The sequence below is a fragment of the Apodemus sylvaticus genome, chromosome 8, assembly GCF_947179515.1.
Source record: "Apodemus sylvaticus chromosome 8, mApoSyl1.1, whole genome shotgun sequence".
In the NCBI taxonomy this organism is placed as follows: Eukaryota; Metazoa; Chordata; class Mammalia; order Rodentia; family Muridae; genus Apodemus; species Apodemus sylvaticus.
In genome coordinates this window covers 96,494,753-96,516,791 of record NC_067479.1, presented here as the reverse complement: position 1 = coordinate 96,516,791, position 22,039 = coordinate 96,494,753, and the positions used below count along the sequence as shown (strand labels likewise).

The 22,039-nt window shown below is 47.9% G+C and overlaps 1 protein-coding gene across 2 annotated transcripts in view; it reads right to left on the bottom strand.

Moving 5' to 3' along the window:
* Positions 1-21,677, bottom strand: part of Tmem273 (transmembrane protein 273) — a 29,030-nt gene extending 7,353 nt beyond the window's left edge. Inside the window, exons 1-5 of one of the 2 annotated variants that reach the window (XM_052190147.1) lie at positions 21,552-21,677; positions 19,141-19,242; positions 4,997-5,050; positions 3,165-3,296; positions 1,710-1,740 (exon numbers count right to left, since the gene is read on the bottom strand). In XM_052190147.1, the coding sequence (XP_052046107.1) occupies positions 1,710-1,740; positions 3,165-3,296; positions 4,997-5,050; positions 19,141-19,242; positions 21,552-21,597 (365 nt within the window). In that variant the 5' untranslated portion in view covers positions 21,598-21,677. The remainder of the gene's footprint in view (positions 1-1,709; positions 1,741-3,164; positions 3,297-4,996; positions 5,051-19,140; positions 19,243-21,551) is intronic. The other variant, XM_052190148.1, reaches the window with a different exon arrangement.
* Between the last annotated feature and the right edge of the window lie 362 nt (positions 21,678-22,039).

Sequence of the window (22,039 nt, the reverse complement as noted above, 5' to 3'; positions counted from 1 at the left end):
CTCGCCTCCTCTAGCTCCCATGCCTCGAAGAATCCAGACCCGCGTGCCACTTGTGTGTTCTTTCTGCAGCCTCCTGGCTGTGATTCAGAGGTTGTTCCAGGAGAGTCTGAGCACTGAAGGAGCATCCAGAGGGATCCCGTCTGCACAGGCCCATCTCCTAGCCCCCTGAGGATGACTGTGACCAACCCACTGTCCCACCCCTCCCGTTTCCTTGGTGCTGTACAGGAAGTTTCAGAACATGGTTCAGACTCATTCACTTATTCAGAGTTCCTCGAGCCCCAGGCAGCTGAATCCCCTCCTCTCTTCAACAACTTTCCTCCCCAAGCCATAGGAAGAAACATCTGCTCTCATGCGGCTCCCACAGTGGCCAAATGTCCACAGGAGTCCTCCCTTCCCAGGGCTACTGTGCTTGTGTGCAAAGGGTTCCTTTTTGGTTTCTACCTGTGCCCTGACACAATCTACTTCCCCCTGAGTGTGCAGCTCTTAGAGCCTCGACGGTGCACAGGCTCACACAGGCCCTTCCTGCCTCACTGCTCTCAGATGACTGTCACCTGTGACCCCTGTAGTTGGAGGGAGCTTGTCCTTCCTCTCTTGCCACCCAGTCCCTGTCTCCTGGCCTCATGTCCATTTGTTTCATTAATTGATTAATTGATTCACTACAAAAGCTCACACTCTATTCCATGCCCTGGGCTACCTGCTAGGACCACAGAGATGAAAAGAAAAACTTGCTTTCAAGGAGGTTGCATTTTAAGGCAGGAAATGAACAACAACAACAAAAATCCACAGAATCTAATGGCGTGTGATGCAACTGCAGAAAAGAGCTATAGAGAAAAATAAAGCCAGGGCTTTGGGGAATGGCTCGGTCAGAAAAAGTTCTTACAGCAAGTATGAAGAGCTGGGCTTGATCCCCAGCACCCATGAAAAGCCAGGCACGTGCCTGTCACCCAGCCCTGGGAAGGAACCAACATGGGAACGCCTGCACCTTGCTGCTAGCCAGCCTAACCAAACCAGCAAGCTCTGGGTTCAGTAAGAGACCTCTCCTCAAAAAATAAGGTGGAGAATGATTAAGGAAGACACTCAACATAAGCTTCAGACATCCACATATGTGTACATGCGTGGGTACAAGACTGGGACACAAAACACATTCGTGTGCGCACACGGGAAGGAAAAAGAAGGGCAGGGTAGGTTGCTTCTATTTAAATAAAGCAGTCTGTCTAAAATCAAATGGTAGTGCTGAGGTAGGGCTGTAAAGGAAATGAGGTGCAAGGCTTGCAGCCATCTGAGCTGTGTTAGAAAATGGTGCATGCAAAGGGCCTGGGGCAGGCTGGCCAAGGGCTTGGTCTCTGTGCAGGAAGGCAAAGCTGCCAGATGCTAGCAGGAGAACTTAATCTGAAACAATCCCTGGTCACGGAGGAGGTGCAGACTTTATTCTAAGTGCAAAATATGCATGTTCTGAGCAGGGTGTTGGGAAGGAGTGTAACCCTAGGTGTGCAAAGACAAGTCTGAGACTTTTGACTACTGTACCCTGTCTGTGGCCACTGCTCTCATGACCCCACCACCACTGGTCCAAAGAAAGAAAGAGTAGCAGGCAGGACCTGTGGGGTGCATTTCAGACCTCTAGGGAGTGAGCCAGTGACCTAATAGCTGATGTGGGAGTGGTGAGTAGGATAGGGTGTGATATCCCACTGACGGATCTGCAACAACCTTACCTTGGGCTTTTCTTCTTCAGCAAGATGGTGTCTAAAGAGAGAAAGCAGAGCATTAGCAGGGAAGGTTCATTAATCCTTTGCCCAGCTAGCGCATGTGAAGGTTCAAAGCCAGCAGGGTGGAGGAGCTCTATGGTGTGGCACCCATTGGGAAGTGGTTCAAGGTGCACCTTAGTGCTGTTGGAACCACTCTAAGAACAGTGCTGAGCCCCTTGGCTGGCACACGGGTCTGACTGGGCGTTCCCCATACCACCCATGACCCATAACTCCTCTGCTTACAACTGAGTCTCCCAAAGGGGCTGAAGTCCTTAGGTGAATGGAGGCTGAGGACTGGGAATAGGAAGATATCGTCTTCCACTCTGACTCATAGGAAAACCAAATCAAAGACAGACGGGTGCTTCTGACTAGTGATGTTCATTTCCAGAAGCTCTCTCATGGCCCATGTTATCCTTCCCCATGTATTTTTATGGGTCATGGTCATGTTTTCTAAGAAAGAGGTTCCTTCCTCCTTGTCCTCAGAACTCCCCCACAGAAAATTTCACCATCATCTTCATTATCTCTGAGGCTGAGGTGTCTTCCAGAGAGAGAGGGGTGCAAGTCCACATCATGGTTTGCGACATGACTCATGGAGAAACTCCTCAGGTCCTACAGGAGGCCCTCCCCGAAACAATGCTGTGAATGCTGTCATGCTGCTGTTCTCTGAGGCACAGGAGCTGAGCCACATCTGGACCGCATGCAACCACTCTGCCCTGCTCTGGGTACGAGCTAGCAACCAGCTGATCTCAGGGCCTGAGGGCCCCCTGGGATCGATGCTATCTGATCATATCCGCGAGACAAGAGAACAGAGGTCTCATTTTGAAACGGACTTTGGATCTTCCCATCTTTCCCCAGAGAGCTTAATTCTCAGGAATACCAAAAGTGACTAAATACAGAAGTGCAGTGACAGAGAGATAGGCAGGGAGACACGGGGTGGGGTTGGGGGGAGAGATAGCTGCAGGCACCCCATTGGTTCTCTGTGGAAGTTCCTGGCCTGTGGGTTTTCTCTGTCCTTTGCCACAGTGTCCTCAATATCTCCATTAGGTGGACTCACAGAGTACCATTTGTTATAGCTCAGATCTAGAATGTTCTCCAAAGGCTTACCCTACAGCCGATCATGCTCGGGACCTATGGGAGATCTTAGGCCTTAGGGGTATGTCCTTGTGAGGATTGTAGGGCTCCGGTTTCTTCTCTCTGAGAGGAAACAGATTCCTCCTCCACACCCATGTCTTATTCTATCAACCCCAAACCAAGACAACCAATAGAGCATGGACAAAAATGTCAACACCGTGAGCCCAATCCCTTTCCTCTCTTTGAGTTAATTGACTTCAGTATTTTGTCCCAGGAACACAAAGGGTCAACAGACAGAGACAACCCTGTCTTCTGCAAAGCAGTGCAGGCTGTTTGTCATGGTTCCCTTACCCTGGGGTGTGTTCTTCAGGTCTGCAGAGTCATTATCAGACAAGTGTCTCCGGATCATGCAGATCTTCAGGGCAAGGAAACCTGCAGATATGGCCGCTCCCAGTGCCAGGCCAATGATGGCATATTTGAAATCTGAAGCACAGGGAAGAATCAAACTCAGGATTCAGCTGTCAGCCTCCAGGGAACTTCCAGAGTTCTAGATGAAGTTCGGGGCCATGTTCCTGGACTGGAACATCCGGCGTGCATGACAACCTGCTGTGTTAGCCTTATTTTCAAAGCTCTACTCCCAGCCCCTCTCCTAACCCCAGAACCCCTCCCTGATCTCTCCGGCTGTCAGAATGGGGGAACATTCAAGTTCCTCAGGACTGACTACCCAAGTGCTGGTGGTAGGGGAGCCTGTTCCTCTGACTTCCTGCCCTCCTGCCTTGATTATCCAGTAAGTTCATCTATCAAGGATTTGAAAGTTTTTGCTATGTGGTGAATCTAAAAGTTAATGGGGGAGGGGCCTGTCCAATCTTCAAGAAGCTTTGAGTGTGCTGAGAAAGGCAGGTGAAGAGTTCACGGTAATGTCACATGACAAGTGGTCTGGACTGGCGTAGGAGTCCTGGAGTCCAGGGCTTCCATAAAGGAGGTGTGTGTGGGTTACTCCTTGCTAGTAAAGCAAGCCTCGCTGTGGGGAGGAGCAGGCACTATGGGGAGGGGGCAGATGAATATAGATGTGTGGGCCTGCGGTTAGCCTCCGCTGGGGTGTGGGAACACTGCTGACCTGTCGCAGGGAGGCAAAATGCAGGGATGCTAGTCTGCATTTCTTCCTTGCTGCTGGGATGCTGGGCTCATGGAATGCCAACATGCCACTGGGGGGAGGGGAAATATAGCCTAAAATGGGGTCCCAGCACTTGTGTTTCTCCGGGTGAGAAACGGTGGAGATGGGACAGAGGCTGTGATTCTCAAACTCCTGGATACCCAGATGCTGCTGGGAAATCAAGAAAAGTTGAGAACAGACCCTCAGGCCAGTGATGAGCCCAGGGCTGGGGGTGAGGAGAGTTCGGCTTAGCTCAGAGTGAGTGCCAGGAGTTCAGAGGGGCCTTCTGCAGAAGACTTAGGCCTGGCTCTGTAGGATGAAGGCTGTCCGTGTGTGGCAGTCCTTGATGAAGGAGACAATCTTCACTTGTTCAAACTGCTTTATTCGTGGCAGACCAGAATGCACGCCACTCAGGGTAGACCAGAGATTACCTTTTGCAGGAAGGGATGCCTGTGGCTAGACACTCAAGGACCCTAGATATTTCATTAGCATGGAGAACTCCAGGCTCTATGCTATGTGATGGGTTGCTATGGTCCTCTTAGTTGGTTGTCATGCTTACATATCCAGAATCTGAATCTGGTTGAGAGATAGCTCGAAATCCTGTCATTCTCAATTATAAGAATGTATTGGGGATCTGAATGACCTTACCAGTTCTTCTGTCTGTGGCATGGTCTCCTGCCCCATAGATGAGGACCAGGGAGAATGACAGAATTTACTATCAAAGAACTTGCTGCCCCCTCCCCATAGTGCCTGCTCCTACCCATATCGAGGCTTGCTTTACCAGCAAGGAATAATCCACACATCGCTGTCTCTAAGGCACTGGGGGAGCTAGAGCTGCTGCTCAGAGACAGACAGCACACAGAGGTGGCCTTGGTGGCTTATGTCCCCAGAATAAAGCTATCTTGACTATTCAGTGTGCCTGTAAGCAAGCCGTGTGCTGGCGAGCAAGAGCACACACCAGCATGTACCGGGGAATCTTTGCTGGTTTCACTCCAAATCTGTACACAGAACAAGCGAGGAGGCCACCTACCAATCTCAGTCCCAGCAGGCTTGCCCGTCGCCAGTACTTGAGCTCCTCCAAGGCCTGTGAAGAAAGAATCCCAAGCCTTGTTAGAAACCACAGCCAGGGCTTCTCACTGGTGAGAGAACTTGCTGCACAAGATAAGAGCCCAAGGGCAGTCCCCAGCACCTGCATTTTAAAAGAGGGGAGAGAGGTGTGGTCACACATGCCTGTCACCTCAGGGCTGTAGCAGGACAGAGACAGAGGCAGGATGGCTACCTGGCAGGATTTACTGGGCACCAGTACAACTCCAGGTTCAATGAGAAACCCTGTCTCATGGAAGGAGGCAGAGTGAGAACAGTACACTCAATGCTCTCCTCTGGTGTTCACATAAATATGCACAGGCACATGCATGGGTGGACACACACAAATGCACACACACACATACACACAGAGAAAGAGATTGACTCATATATACACCATACACACTAAAAATAACTAAAAGAAGTTCAACATTTGTTAGAACAGGAGTCTGAGCTCCAGCTGGGACATTGTTGACCAAACCTTCTTCCCCTTGACCACTATCCTCAAAACTCAATGAGTTTCTGACATCACAGGGTCTCAGGGCCTTGCTAAGGTGCTAAATCTTTCCTCAAAGCCCAGCTGAGGTACAAGATCCTGTTGGGCTCAGCACCTTATTCCTGACCAGTTTCTGAGACCCTGTGCTGGTTCCAGCTTGCATCCAGTTCACTCTTATGACTCTATGTAGTTTATGCAGACATCCGCCATTGGGCTACTGCCTTGGTCTAGCCCCTTCTACTCTCCTCTCTGCCTTTATCTGCTCTTGGCTCTATGTCATTTCTTCCCTGGCTCTCCACACATAGGTGAGCTGCCCTTTCTGGAACTTCAACAGCCCTGTAGTTCTCCAACTTAACCGGCCAGGTCAATATTAACTCAACATTTACGTATTGCTGCTGGATATCAGTTGCCATGCTAGTAGCTTCTCAGCTAGCTATCAGCCACTGAGTGTGTCTTGGTGATCTCTCCAATGACTGCACAGGAGTGTCGAGCATTTGACACAGTACCTGACAAGCAGAAAGTCTGAACATGTCAGATGAAAGGACAGATGGATGGATGCATAGATGCATGGATGGATGGATGGATGGATGCATGGATGGATGCATGGATGCATGGATGGATGCATGGATGGATGATGGAGGCTCTAAAGCAAGGCCACCATGCAGGGATGTATCATGACTCAGGCCAGGCCTTCAAACTTGGAGACAGAGACCCCACTAACTAGTACACTGGTGGTTCCACAGATAGGCTACATAGACTGTGGACCTTGGAGAATGTTGGCAACCCTTAGTCACTTATTCTGAAACAGATGCTGTGTACAGTCCAGATGGTCATATATTTAATCTAACATTCACTGTGCAACATGGGCCCTGTGATCATCACCATTTGATGAATGAGAAAAGAGAGATACTGAGAGCTTAATAATGTGTCTAAAGATTGAGCCAAGTAGAAGGTGCCAGGGCTGGGAACCCAGAAGCCATGTACCATACCCGTGGGAAGTGCGGCCCAAGACTCCCCACAAACACCGGAAACCACAAAGTTCCAAACCCTATATACACCTTCTCTCTTACATGTATGCACCTAGCACACACACAAATATTAGCAACAATAGACAATAATAAAGTAGAAATATTATGACGATATACTATATAAGGTTATTTAGAATGTATGAAGTGTATACTTCAGGAACTTCCCTAGTAAGCTTTTCAGATCATGATAGACTGCAGTTAGTTGAAGCTCCAGAGAATTAAAATAGCAACAGTGGGACATAAATCCACACCACTCAGGCCAATGATCAACTGGATCTCAGCCTCCTCTCATTCACCTCAATGAGTCTCTCATGGGAGAGATCAGGTGCCTGGGCCTTCCCTTGAGCTCCCAGGAGGCTGCCTTCTAAGCCCTGAGCTCCTAGGGGTGAAAGGGACAGAGGCTCTGCCTGCCCAACCAGCAAAGAGCTTTTCCACTTACCTGTGCCCACTGACCACCCTCAGAGACACTCCGTACACTGTGTTCAGCTAGTGCTACACAAAGGCCTGAGACAGGCTGACTCCATGACAGGTTTCAGATTGGTAGTTCAGGAGACTAGGCCTGAATCTCTTTCTAAGAACTGGGCAAGCCCAAGCAAATGCAGGCTTTGGAATGTGCACTGCTTCTGACCACTGGGGAGGGGGAAGAGAGGATGGAAGGAAGCTTTAACATCAGAGCCCCGAGAGCTGCCCAGGCCTCCCTGACCCCATCCTAGTCAAGAACACTACCCAGGTTCATGTTTTCCTGAACACTGGGATCCTTCTGCTGGGTCCCAAGGCTGGGATCTCTGCCTGTGGTCAGCTCAGCCCTTTGCAGGTCCCTTAGATACCACCCTCTCTGTACTGTGCTCAGATCCCTTCTAAGCCTTGAGGCATTCCCCTAATCTCTGAATTTTCCAGTTTAGGGGATTTCCTCCCTTCCCACTGAGGGAATTATCATAGGGAGACAAACCAAGTCAGTGGATGGAGCTGTGCACTGTAGCAATAATTCCTGCTAGCCAGCCCTCTGGCCACTCGGCGGCAGCCTTTCCCCTCCTCAGGGAGAAAAATCCTCCCTATCTGCCCTGGCTCCTCTGCTCTCACTATCTCCCTGGGAGGTCTAACTCTGCCTCTAATGAGCCCCTGGGTAAGGATCCATCCAGCAGGCGACCTGCCTCCTGCTAGGGTCACAAGCTGAGGGAGTCCCTCTTGGGCTGTAGAGCCTCAGCAAATGCCCCAACTCTGCAAAGTAGCTAGAGCATGGATGTCCTAACAGGGCTTGTCTGGCAAGGGAACTGCAGGATGCCTTGCTCTGCATTGGGATGTGTGAGACCCCAGGAGGAAGTGTGACTAAACCCAGCAGGAGCTTCTGACCACATGCTTTGCAAGAGTTCTTGCAATGCTGGGGCAGGGCAAAGTACTGGAACACAGGCTCTTAAGACCCCCATACAGTCTGGACCTGGATGGATATGGTTGCTGTCCTTGAGGCAAATGTGACCTGCTACCTCTAACCCCATGATCCTGGCTAACTGCAAGCATGCAGGCATGCGCGCGCACGCGCACACGCACACACACACACACACACACACACACACACACGCGCGCATGCCTGCATACAGACGTGTATTGTGCCTCATCACTATCCCTGAGGAGCTGGGGACAGAGGTAGAGCGTAACCTCACCTGCTGCCTTCTAGACAAACTTGCTGAGACATTGACCCTTTCCCGGAGAAGGGCCCACATAGCCTTCAAGCGTGAATAGGTAGGTAGCATCCTGCACACAGGATCTCTCTTTCAGAACTTATATCAAGGCACTCAGCCGTCTCTCCACTCTCCATTTGGGCCTGATGCTTTGACCTTTATAAAGCATCTTCAGATAAATTTGTTGAGGGCATAAACACGACAGCCTCTCTCTGTGCCTCTCCAGCCTGTGGCCTGCTCTGCCGGTGGCTTCCAATCCTGTAAGAGTTGGTGGCTCTTGACCTAGAAGTGTGGGTAACTAGAGGTAGAGTATTTTCTTAGCATGCATGAAGACCCAAGTTCTCCAGAACTGAAAAGGGGGAGGAGACAACTGAAAAGGGGGAGGAGACAATTGAAAAGGGGGAGGAGATAAGAGTAAGGGTCTATCAGGCCGCTCAGCCTCCCCTCCAGCAGAAGAGGGCAGGGCTGCCTCGGGAGAGCCAAGAAGAGGGAGCCCCAGACACAGTTTGGACTTGCCCATCTCTGTTGGAATCTGACCCGCTAAAAGCCCATCCCTGGCATCCAGGCCTCTTTGTGCCGTCCACCTGTTGGGTCCACTCTCACTGGGGGCTAACATTCCCTGCCACCTTATTTGGTCAGAATCAGGGTGTGTGATTCCCAGTTGTAGGCTAGCCGGCATGTGTCATTCTATAAGTATCTGAACTAAAAATAAGGGTGGCCGCCCTAAGTGTTTGTCAACCGATGCTTGCCCACATTCATCTTGGTGCTTAAACATTGGGAGGTGGGTGGTAGGTCCTAACTTTAGATCTCGTGAATTCCGACATTCCCAGCTAAAGGAAACAGGCTTCAAATGTCAGGAGCAGCATCCATTCTGTTGTTAAAGAGTGCACACACCAACAAAGGACCTGATGCAGGGTACCTCGAAGTACCCAGAGGAGATCATGAACTGCTGAAGAGTGACCAAGGGGACTGGAGTAAACGTTTGCCACTTGGTCCATCTTGATGTTCCTCTGGGGAACCACTTCGGGTGGTTCTTGTTGGGGAGTGCTGGCTCCAGGATAGCCTTGAGAGCCATACTGATGACTGACTTAGGGCATAGTCCCGACACAGCATCATAGAATATCAGGTAGTGGAGTGAGGTGGGAATGGAGAACACAGGATGGAATGAGAAACTATTTAGGATAGCTGCAGAGAACCCTAGTGAGAGTGTGTAAACAGAAATCCATGATATCCCACCCCAATGGATGGGATCATACCTCTAAGAATTAGTGTAAAAGCCACCTCCAGACTCCTGGAAGATTCCTATTGTCTCTGTTGGTCCAGGATCACTTCTGAAGCCTCCCCAGAGTGCCCCCTCCCCTTGTGTCTTGGTCTATGGCACAGAGGTACAAATAATAGGAGGAGAGCTCTTTCCCCCAGGGTCAGGATGATACCCGAGAGCCCTTGCCACTTGGATTCCTATCCTGTAAATGGAGAGCCACAGTAGAAGGCAGAGGCTTGAGATGACTGAGCAATCAGTCCAAAGCTACTCAGTGTGAACTTAGAAGTAGCTCAAAGCCTTGAAGCGATAAAATCAAGTGTGTAAAAGGCCAAGTAGGGTTCAACCACAGAAACAAATGAGTGATAGCATCGCACATGTGATTCTGAGCCCTGGAAAGGTTACTGAGAACACCCCAGTCTTCTGCAGTGGACTGTGGGTCCTCAGGCGCCTGTGCTAGTACACAGTTAGAACAATGCAGCAGTTGAAAGAGTCACAAAAAGGACCCTGAACATGCAAAATCAAAGGGACAGTGCAACCGGGCTTCACACCCTTGTTTGATCCTAAGTCCAGCACTTTTCCTGGGAAAACGGGGGACATAAGACTCTGGTATGTAAGAAGCACTCACCAGAGGCACAGCTTCCTCTCTCATTGACCTTGAAGTCAAGGCTGCTCTGTTTTTAAGATCTGCATGTTTGGGTGGTATGGGTGTGGCAGCCCCTTCCCTTCTTGGATGTTCATGAGTAGGTGGGCATCTAAGAAAACCAGGGACAGCAACCCTGTCTTTTAGCTCCCCCCACCCCGACGTGGGGCTGTTTGAACTGACCCCAATAATGACACACATCTACCGTTATGTGGTATGCCTCAGCCTTTGTACCAGTAGAACACTGAGGACAGACTATCTGGCCTTGGTTTTGTGGTCTTTTTACTCCCGCTGTCTGGGTGGCTTCCACTGAGGTCTAGAACCTTCTGTGACTTGCAGAAACCTCAGGTGCCCTACCATAAGCCCCCAAACCACCAGAAACAGCTTTTCCTAGGTTGCCCTCTTTCTCTCTCATCACAGCCTGACCTTAGCAGTCAAGTTTTCAGTAAACAGGATATCCCTACATCCTCTCATGGCTCTTCATGCCCCAGGCTTTCTCTGAGAGAACTTAGATGGAGATAGAGCTGAAGAGGTCAGAACAAGAAGAAACCACAGCCAAGAAGAGAAAGGGCAAATGGACTCCAGACAGCAAGGGCACAATGGCTGCCTACCACTGCTCAGGGAGCATTACCCATGGAATCCTTAAGGACACATAGCCTCTTTTAATTCATACACCTAGCCAAGCCCTTGGACTTGACACCCAGGGAGATGGGCACTGAGTGGGTATTGCCATATCCTGGAACTTCCTGTCCATACATTCAGTTTACAGTGATTGGCCAGTAAAGATGACCAAGGGGATACTCAACTCTGCCTGGGGTGTTGGGAAACTTCTACAAGTTTACAACTTGCTTAGAGACAGGTTGACTAATGAGAGGCAGTGTAGGGAGGAATGGGAGGGGTGAGGGGGACAGAGCAGGAGGCAGGTACAAGGTCCAGGAGGGACCGAGAAGGGGCTGTGAGTACAAGAACTAAAGAGGTAGCTCAACAGGGTAGCATTGACAGAGGGTGTCTTGAGTGTCCTCAAACAAGTATGGGGACAGTCACATAGGTCACCTTGATGGTCCTTATTGTCAATATGCCCAAAGTAGTCCTTGGGGCTGGAGGGCATGGTCTTATCCACGTTTCATCCAGTTAGGACACAGCTGCCCTGGACAGGAGTGAGAAACAGGAAGTCATAGAAGACCATCAGACCCATGAAGAGGCCAGGGAGGCCATGGGCCATGAGCAAGTGCCTCCGCTTTCCAGAAATAGCACCTTAATTAAGAGGGAAGGATGAGAGTGGGTGACCCGACGGCATCCAAACTCATGTTGTTTTCCTGAGCAATCTTTGCTAATTAATTCTTAAAGATTCACACACTGGGATCCAAACACTCAGCTTCCAGAAGCCAAAGCAATCGATACTTTCTCAGCCTAATGGAGGGGCTGGAGGTGGGAGCTGCCTCGTGTCTGAAGGGGAGCCCCAAGCATGAAAATGGGTAGTTCTGGCTGGGGATCTGGGTTCCTTCTTACCAGGAAGTAAAGACAAGTATCAAGCTGCATCTGACAAGGAAGTGACTGCGAGCCGAGGGGAGACAGATAATGAAGGCTGTGGATGCCTAGTGGATGCTAGCAAGGCAGCGATGCCCTTCAAGAAATTCTGGCCCCCACCAGACCAGGCCCACTCTCACTAGAAAAAGTTTGTTACCTATCCAAGTCCAGTAGTAAGTGCCTGAAAGCATTCTGGTGACCGAGAAGTAGAGAGTAAGCCACAGGAATAGAAAGGCACATGGGGGGCACTGTGAACCAGGACTTCCCATTCTGTCACACACACACACACCCACTTTATCGGTGATTTTGAGCTGAGTCTGTTGGTATGCCACGCTCAGTGTCCAGATGTGGCTGTGTGCATCCCCTGGATGTGTGTGCCTAGGTGAGAGGTGGCAACAGCTGTCTTTGCACTCAGTAAACATCTGCTTTCCTGGTGAGAGAAGTGAGGGTTCTCCAGGGAGTGCTCAGACCAGGAAGAGCAGACTTCCCAGCAAGGGCAAAGGTGACCAGTCAGCCTCTAAAAGGAGAAATGTCTGTAAGCCCTGTCTAGGAGCTTCAGCTCAGATCGGGCTTGCTGTCTAGAGTGAAGCTCAGCCCAGGGCTGCCTGTGTGGGGTTGTCTTGGAAGTGAGCAGGGAGGCAGGCTCAGTGCAGAATAACTAATTAATGATGGTAAAGTATCAGGAAAGAGGGAAGCGCTGTATAACCGCTAAGTGGTGGGGTTATTATTATTCATGCAATATTCATACCCTGCTCTTCAGCCTTGGGAAGCTTCGCTTAGCGTCCTGAGGGACCTGCTGAGGGAAGCACATGCCCAGACAACAGAGCTGTGGGATGACAGCTGGCCTGGCCCACGCGAGGGGGCCATGACATTGCAGAGGAAGCAGCAGCAGCAAGCAGGGCGAGGGCTCCAGCTAGCCACCTGCCTCTGTTTACCAAAAGAGGCTGTGGAGGAAGCCCTTCTATGCACTAGGCATCTTCCTCTGGCTGTCTTTTAATAGGCAGCTCCTGATGTTTGCAGAGCCCAGGGTGTGTCACATATTTAAATATTTAAGCTGTAAGTCACACTGTGCCTGCCTCACCCTACCCCTTGACTCAGAAGTCCACTGTCCCATTCTGAAATGAGAGGATTTGCCCTGATAAATACTTCCATCATGGCCAGAGAAGGAAGAAGCCAGGCTTGGTCCTAGTCACTTGAAGCCCCCAGACTCTCAAGACTGGAGATGGGGCTCACTGCCGGCAAATCTCTCACAGTCTCTTACCCAAGCCTTGTCTTTCCCCTAGACTTCTGGCTGGTGCCAAATCATATTCCATCCCCATAATTTGGAGAGAAGGGGCCTCTCCTCTGGATATCTGGTTTTTTGGTACCTGAAAATTAAAGCAATCTCTCCCTCATTCTTCTTTCTCTCCCTCTCTCCAGGGTAGCCACTAGACTGAGGGATGCTGTCTTAACACAGGCCTTTGCTTTCATCTGGGCCCCCCAAGCTCACACATGCCCTTCCCTACAACCGAGTGCTCACCTAATTATTGAACTGTCCTGGTGTACTGGCTGGTTTTATGTCAACTTGACATAGGCTGGAGTTATCACAGAGAAAGGACTTCAGTTGGGGAAGTGCCTCCATGAGATCTAGCTGTGGGGCATTTTTCTCTGTTTGGTGATCAAGGGGGAGGGTCCCTTGTGGGTGGTGCCATCCCTGGGCTGGTAGTCTTGGGTTCTATAAGAAAGCAAGCTGAGTAAGCCAGGGGAAGCAAGCCAATAAGTAATATCCCTCCATGGCCTCTGCATCAGTTCCTGAATCCTCACCTGATGGAGTTCCAGTCCTGACCTCCTTTGGTGATGAACAGCAGTGTGGAAGTGTAAGCTGAATAAATCCTTTCCTCCCCAACTTGCTTCTGGGTCATGATGTTTTGTCCAGGAATAGAAACCCTGACTATGACACCTGGCAAGATCAAGAGGAGAAAAAAATCTTTGCAGTGTGTGTGTGTGTGTGTGTGTGTGTGTGTGTGTGTGTGTTTGTGTATGTATACATGTGAGTGCACATATGTATGTTTGTCCACAGGAGTTGGCAGCATGGAACAGAGCCCTTCCTGGGTGACTATAATCCCAAGAAGTGACACAAACTGTTCATGCTCACATGCCTGCATCTGTGTGATCTTTGAACATGGGTCAGCATGTCTCTGTGACTGTCTCACACCAGCATGGGGAGTAGATCATCACTAAGAGTTGACTTGTCCTCAGGGGTCATGGCTTAGTGGTCAGGGCTTGTCAGTGTGGCAGCAATCCTTGTTGTCCTATGCCCCAGGGCAGCTCAAAACTCTTCCCTGAGTCTCTCCAGAGCCCTTCCTAGGTCTGTTTAGCTGTCCCTGGCTGCTGCCATGCGACACTGTGCCCGTACTGCTCAACATTATAGCTCCAATGGGGCTAGAACTAGACTGATCTTCAGCTACCACAGAAGTTACTGCTCAGTCACACACTCACCCTTGGCCCACACACTGCTTCCCATGGGAAAGCATAAATGAGGAGTTCAGTTGGACCTTCAGAGGCCATCCCTGGCCCTACTGGCTCTGCCCAGTTCTACCCAGTCTTGGGATAAGCACAGCTGGACTCTAGGCAGACTCATAGGCATGAGCAAACCCATTTTTCCTTGCTGAGAACCACTGGCCAGTACTTAATGGAATCAAATTTAAAATAAAATGATCAGTTGAAGTTGTTCTGACAGATAAATGAGGGTCTGGATGCGAGATTAGAAGAAGCACAGATAGTTTGGTTTGAGAGCTTGTGAGAAAGCTGATTGATCTGTTCAGCTTGCGTATGCCACTCAGCCACTTCTCAGCCTGTGGGGGCATTTCTTCCCCTCCAGGATCCTCTGAGATTGGGGGAAGCTATCTAACAGATATTTGGTAGCATCAACCTCTACAGGAAAGCATTACCCCAGATCAACCACTTCCAAGGACACTCTTCTGAAGCCGGGGAAATGGAACATGCTTCCTGGTCCTTGCACTAAAAATATATAAAATCTCTATATACCATATTTTAAAACCAATGTTAGTAGGACCTGAAAGGTAGAGAGAAGGTAGGTTGCCCAGGGACTCTAAGATGCTGGTAATAACTAGAAAGTGAATTTCAGAGGAAGCTAAAAGAAGATGTAAGATCCACCCTGAAGTAGGAGGCACTTCTGTGGATTGGGAGCCCAGATAGGAGAAGGAGGAGGAGCAGGAGGAGGAGAAGAATGGGTCATGCCATATGGGAGGGGATATGTATGTATGTATGTATGCATGCATGTATGTATGTATGTATGTGTGTATGTATGTATGCATGAATGCATGCACGTATGTATGTATGTATGTATGTATGTATGTATGTATGTATGTATGTATATCAGCTGCTTGGTCAGCCTGGTCCTACCACCATGAACTCTGCCATGTCTTACTTTCCATGCCAGACACTATCTTAGCAAATCACAAGCCAAAATAAGTCCTTTCTCTCATAAATTGCTTTGTGTAAGCATTAGGTCACAGTATGAAGAAAAGTGAAAATGCACATGGTGGTCCAGGAATACCAAGAAGCACAGCATAGAAGTCACAAGAAAAGCCAGTTCTCAGCCAGGCATGGCGGCAAATTCCTATAATTCTAGCTTTCAGGCTAAAATGGGAGGACTTCAAGATTAAGGCCAACTTGTATCATAAGTTTGAGGACAACCTGAGCTACATACTAAGACACTGTATGGAAGGAAGGAAAGAAGGAAGAAAGGAAGGAAGGAAGGAAGGAAGGAAGGAAGGAAGGAAGGAAGGAAGGAAGGAAGATGTATGGATGGATAGAGACAATTGGGTAGGAACTAAGAAAGAAGGACAATAGGACATTTGCCAATGAAAAGGCTAATAAAATATGGATAGAAAGGAATTCTCAAAGAAATAAGAAATTTATTAATTGAATGAAAATAGCCCACACCAAATTATGTGGCCAACAGCTAACACTGCCCTGAGAGAAACAATCACATCACTAAATTCATGGAAAATAAAAGGTTTAATCCATAATCTAAGATCCCGTGTCAAGAAACTTAAAGATAATAGCTAAATATTCTTAAAGCAAGCAGAAGAAATGAGGTAATAGGGCTATGATCAGAAACCAATTGAATTGTAAACAGAAAACAACATTGAAAATCAATGAAAGGAGGAATTGTTTCTTGCAAATTCATTCCAATTGAAAACTCCTGACAAGATTGACAAAGAAAACTTAAAATTAGCAGTTACCAACATGAGGGATAAATCATAACTGTCACTCCTGTGCCTGAGGCACCATAGATGATGTTGGGGGCCATAATTGGCAAAAACAATAATTAATAATAACAAAAGAAGAAAATGTTATGAAATGCTCTACATATAAAAATTTGCCACTTTAGAAGAACCAATCAATTACTCAAAATTCACAAAGCACCCAAATTCACTCACCGTGAACTATGCATTCTAAATAACTTTAAGATTAATTAAGGAGATTGAAGTTATTTGGTAAACCTCCCTAGAGGAACACGTAACTCCATACTAAAATAAAATAGGATAAATTGAGCAAACATTTAAAGGATTACCAACAATTCTATCTCATTTTCCCCCAAAATGAGACAGGAATACTTCCATCCATGTCTTGAAGTCAACATCACCCAAATATTAAATCTAGACAAAGTCAGCATACCACCACACGAAAACTCGTGAGTATGGCTATCAAAATCCCTGCCAATTATCAAGGATTCAGTGACATGTACAAATTAAACACCACAGATAAGTGGAGTTTTCCAGGACAGAGGCAGCCAGTGCCATCTGCTATGCAAACAGGCTACAGAAATGTTTCACATAACCATGTATGCAATACAATGAACACATCTGACCACATTCTATGATACTATACTCATCCATGACAAAACCTCTCTTAAAACCAGAGATGGAGGGAAACTTCTTTGCTGTCACAGAGACTGTCTGCAAACTTACTTTCATCTGACAGTACTCTTAATCAGTTGTTCTCAACCTGTGGGTAACAAGCCCTTTGGGGTCATATACCAGATATCCCGCATATCAGATACTAACATTATGATTCATAACAGTATGAATTATGATTCATAACAGTAACAAAATTGCAGTTCATATGTATATATATATATATATGAACAATAAAAAACTAAAGCCTGATATGGTGCTGCTTTTGATCACGGTGTTAGGAAGGCAGAGGCAAGTGCATCTCTGTGTGAACTTGAGGCTATCCTAGTCTATGTAGTGAGTTCCAGGCTCCCTAGCCTTGTCTCAAAGTTTTAATTTAATTTAATTTAAAACTAAAAATAACTTTAAAATATTAAAATATTTTAATAACATATATTTTATTAAAAATAAAAAATAAAAACATTGCTCAACCACAGATCCGGCAGTCAGCACTCATATTTTTGGATGATACAAAGAACTCCTGAATGACTCCAGTAGAACCCAGCAACCAATCACAAAGCAAAAAAAAAAAAAAAACAAAGCCAGGGAGTGACCCTGAAGCTAGTCCTACTGTCCTTCTCCATGAGAAGCTGGCTCCTCCCACCTGCCCACTGGCTGAGAGGCCCCAGCGGATGGTGGGTGGATAGTGTCTTTGCGTCTCCTGACGATCTGCTGCAAAAGAGAATGAACACACCGATTGTTTCTCACACACATCTCCTCACCGCATAATCTAAAGCATTATCTTGGCAAGAAACTGGAGCAGGGGAAAAGCTGTCAGGAAAGATTCGTACAAAGATCTCAGGGACTAAGAGCCAAGGAAGAAAGTGATGACTTTGACTTCGGAAGATAAAAACGAATTTAATTCTCTTTACCTCGGCCTCTGCCATCTTTTCATTATAAATTAAGGCAGGAAAAAAAAAAGCCTCTCTTTCAATAACTCTGGCTCCTTCAGTGAAGGATGCTTTAGGCCCCGGAACGTAATTAAAGTGATATTGTATTCCTTTTATTCTCATGATTGTAATAATACATAGAATTCAGCAGATGCTTTCCAATGCCGTTAAAACAAAGGGATTGCTGACATGTCTGCTGGAATTCTAGTCCTTGGGAATGTTTCTTAAGCAGAACTTTCAGAAGAGATGGACTGCTGATAAAATGCTGAGGAATTATATGACCAAAGTTTATTCTTAGATCAATATTGTAATACAACTTAAAATTATTGTTCATCTGGTCTGTATGCAGAGGTTTCGATGACCATAGTCTGGACCTAGGTTTGAGTTTTATTATAACGTCAGCAGTGTTTCAGCCTTACCCACACACTCTGTGGCTCTATCCGTGAAGCCGAAGATGACAGCGTCAGCCATAATACTTAGGGTAGAAAATTGGCTTGAGTATAATTGCTAGGGAGTATCAGGCAACCCCAAAATGGGGATGGTTGTGACACAGTGGGGCTGGCCAGGAAGCTATGTACTTTAAAAACGTCTCTGGGCTGAGTAACCTAGACCATGCATGTCTCAGGCTACAGAAGGCTAAAACAAGATGATTACCTCAGGCAGCACCTGCCCCTACATCAAGGTACTAACAACCACTGTGGGAAATATAGGAATGTGATTCACAGATGATAGGAAAGAATTTTATTAATGTTATTATTCAGAAGGCTGGTGACTGTACTGTAGTCACAGAAGAGAGTGTATTTTTTCTTCATTTCGATTGACCCATTATGCGTGCGTGTACAATATAATGATTCACCAGACACGTACAACGACCAATGGTCAACAGGAAAGACTGGTGGTTTCAGTCCCACAAACACTTCTCATGTTCCTGTACTGGGAACTCAGCACTCTCCCAGCTGTTCTAAGATACTCCACACATTCCTGCAGAGTGCAGGCACCCCGTTGTATCACCAACGCTTCCTCCCATAGACATGCGCAGAGTCGAGCCTTCAGCTCCTCCCTAACCCCACTGCCCACTGCCCTGCTCTTTCCGAAGGCTCTTCCAGAGCCTTTCAGGTGTGATCTCATGTAGGATCAGGTCTCTGTGCCCAGCAGTTTTCATGTCGTGTGACGTCCCTCCTGATCCGTCCACACTGCTGAGCCTGTCTTGGGAAATACACTCTGATGTATTTAGTGGCTAGAGGACCCGTGATGTTATACAATCTGGCCACAAATTGCTTATGCATTAAGACACACAGAAAGAAATACAGAGAAAGAAAAGGGGTGAACTGTTCACAAAATCAGCCCTCGTGAGTATATACATCCTCCTTACTTTTTCCTCTTTTCTATAAGTTTGAAATGGAAATTTGAACCAAGTAGTCCGAAAACCACTGAGAGTGTTTTCATGGTGACACCTTTTCCATTCTCAGCTGAGAGGCTTCTTGCTGTCAGCCTTAAACGCACAGCTTTAAAGCCTGGAAATGCCCCATTTCCAATCTGGGCACTGCTGCTTACCTGACCTCTGGCCTCCAAGAAACCCTTTCCGTGTTGCATGCCTCCCTCTCCTCACCTGTCCAAATGGGCATGAGTTTGAGAGGTGAATGCGGCCCATGAGGTGGTTCTGAGGTGTTAGCGCTCAGGAAGTGGGCTTCACCACGCTCTTGAGGAAAAGCTTCAGCAAGAGAGGAAGGGATACTCAGAGTCAGGAAGATCCTAACAGCAACGTCCTGAGAAGTGACAATGATCCTCAAGCTATTGTATCAAATCAGCATGATAATAAGCAAATACAGTCAGATCCAGAGACGTGGCCCAGAACAGGCGGCTCTTAGGTCTGCTAAATGGGGCCTGAACGGAAGCAGCACTGCCAAAGGGTATGAAATGAAAGACTAAAGCTAACAATAGCAGTGTTTATATTACAAACAGAAAAGTAAAACTAGACCCTTTCATTAAGATGTGCGCACAGATGCATTCTACTTTTGATTGACACGATCCATTTAAAGGTGAGTTTCAAAATGTTTCTTAGACAATGTTCTTGTTTACTTTTTTGTTACTGGGATGAACAACGGGGCCCAAAACAACTTTTTGTCAAATAGCTTATTGGTCAGCTTCTACCTCGTGCTGGGTCAGCTTTCTGTCACACCCCAACCACCTGCTCGAGGGTCCCACCACCCACAGTTAGCTGAGCCCCGCCCCCCAACATCAATCCACAACCAAGACAATTCCCCACAGACATGGCCACTGGCCCATCTGATCTGAACTATCCCTTAATTGAAATTCCTCCTGTGCTGAGTAACATCCTGTGAAACGCTTTGGGAAGCTTTTACCCCCCATTATTTCTTTAGAGTAAGTTCTTTGACATGGAACTTCTGGGTCAAAAGTTGTGAACAGCTTCCTCTCCCCTCCCAGTAGCCTCTGTGAAGTAGAATCAGTAAGTGTCCCTGATGCCTGTTCCTGAGTGTACACCACGAGTCAGAACGCGGTTCCTAGCAGGTTTAATTCTCTCCACCACCAAGGGAAGGAAGTAGGTAAGACCATTAGCCTCAACTGACAGACGAGAAAACTGGCAAGAGAAGGTAACTGCTTTATTTCTCTGTACTCGGGAAAAAAAGCAGAGCAAAGAGTAGCATGCTGGGAGTCTAGAACTAGTCCCACGGTCCTCCCTACGCTCTACCTTTATGTGGAAGCATTTAAGAGCAGAATGCCTGGGCCCCAGAGCTTAAAAGGGCACCCAGAGAGCACAGCACCACGATGTCTTTCCATGAAACTGTGGTGAGCCAAGATAAACTTTAGCCAGTGCTTTGCACCTCAGAAGCACCAAAACACGCCACGTGCTATTACTTCTCTTTGGGTTTGTCAGAATGGGCATCTTAAGGCTTACTGTCTGCAATTTTTCAACGAATTGCTAATTTATATCATTTTACTTTCTTCTTCTTTTTTTAAAATTTGACCCCTCCCCCAGATTCCCCAGGGCGGGGTGGTCTGCATTTCGGTCAGCCCCAAGCAGAAAGTGAGGTTAGAGACTCTGATGGCTTCTGGTCGTTTGCTTGTCAACAACAGTGAGTTTAGCTGTCCCCAGCACCTCTAATCAGTGCTTGCTGGTCCCTTGTTGATCTCAGGGAGCAACACCCACGTGTGAATGAGAGGCATCTGTCTTGACATGCCAATACCAAAGACCCAGGTCTGTGCTGCCCCTGCGTGGTGAAGGCGCTCATGGAGACCTGCTGCAGAAATCTTGTCTATGTACAGGATTCGGGCCACACCTCCAGACACAAGAAACCATCAGGAGGCAGGTTGCTCACCTTTTGATTCTATTCAGTTTCCTGGGAAAGGCACCTTAAAGTATATGGCTGTTGTCTTCCAAAGAAACCACAGTTGACGCCCCAAACAAAGTGCTTGGTCAAAAACAAGTGATTTTAAAAAAACAAAGATGCTTCTGGGTCTACTCTGCTGCCATTCCTCTGCCCACTCCACTCCGCACATGGTCATCACCAGGAATGGGGCAGCACCTCCAGCCTGTCTCTTCTAGACCATTATCCTCACTCGGATGGATCAAGTTTAACTCAATTCTCTCACAAGCCCATGAAGTGAACACTGTCTTCCACTTTGTTGGGTCAGAAACTGAAACTCGGGGTGTCAGGAGCATGTCCCAGTTTGTGAGGAATGAAGCCAGGGTTGAAGCAGACTGTTCTATAGCCAAGCCTGAAGCTCGTCCTCTGCACACACACACACACACACACACACACACACACACACCGTCAGCCCTCTCCTCCCTCCGCCCTGCACGTGTTTGTAAGCAGCATCTGAACTGAAACAGGGATACTGCTCACAATCCCACCCAAGTCAGCAAGGCCATCTATCCCGAGGGATGTGTCACAGTTGAGAAGGAAGCCCGTGGGTGTCCCATCTACAGTTTAAGCTCCCTGGGCTCCCAGGCTGGCGAAGAGTAACACCACCCCATTTCCTCTGCCTGCCTTCACTTACCTAAGAGGACGAGGAGGGCTCTCAGTAATGGGACCCCAGAGCCCATAGTGCTGTTGTGTCCTGGCTCCTTGACATGAAGCAAGTGAGCTGTCTGTCCCCAGACTCCAGGGATGAGAGCTAAGCCCCCACGTGACTGACAAGGAAGGAAGCTACAGCCACAGCCAAAGACTGTGGGTTCTTCTTTGCAGGCAGGGGTGAGGAAAGTCCCTGTTATTTGGTCTCTGTCTGGTGACCAGAGGAGGAGAGAGTTAGTGTGTGCCCAGGAGGGTCTACCACTGGATGCTAAAGGTTACAAGTTCTTGCCCAAAGACCCCTGCTGGTAGGTCTTAAAGGAGAAACTGCCTGAGTTGATATGTCCAGAAAGCCAGATTTTAGAGTAGCCTCTCAGGCCTGGGGCTGGCACCACATCCTCCCCTTGAACACAACTCTCTGATACATTGTTGGTTCTTCTGAATCTGGGGAGGCCTGATACTCTCTTCTCAGAACAA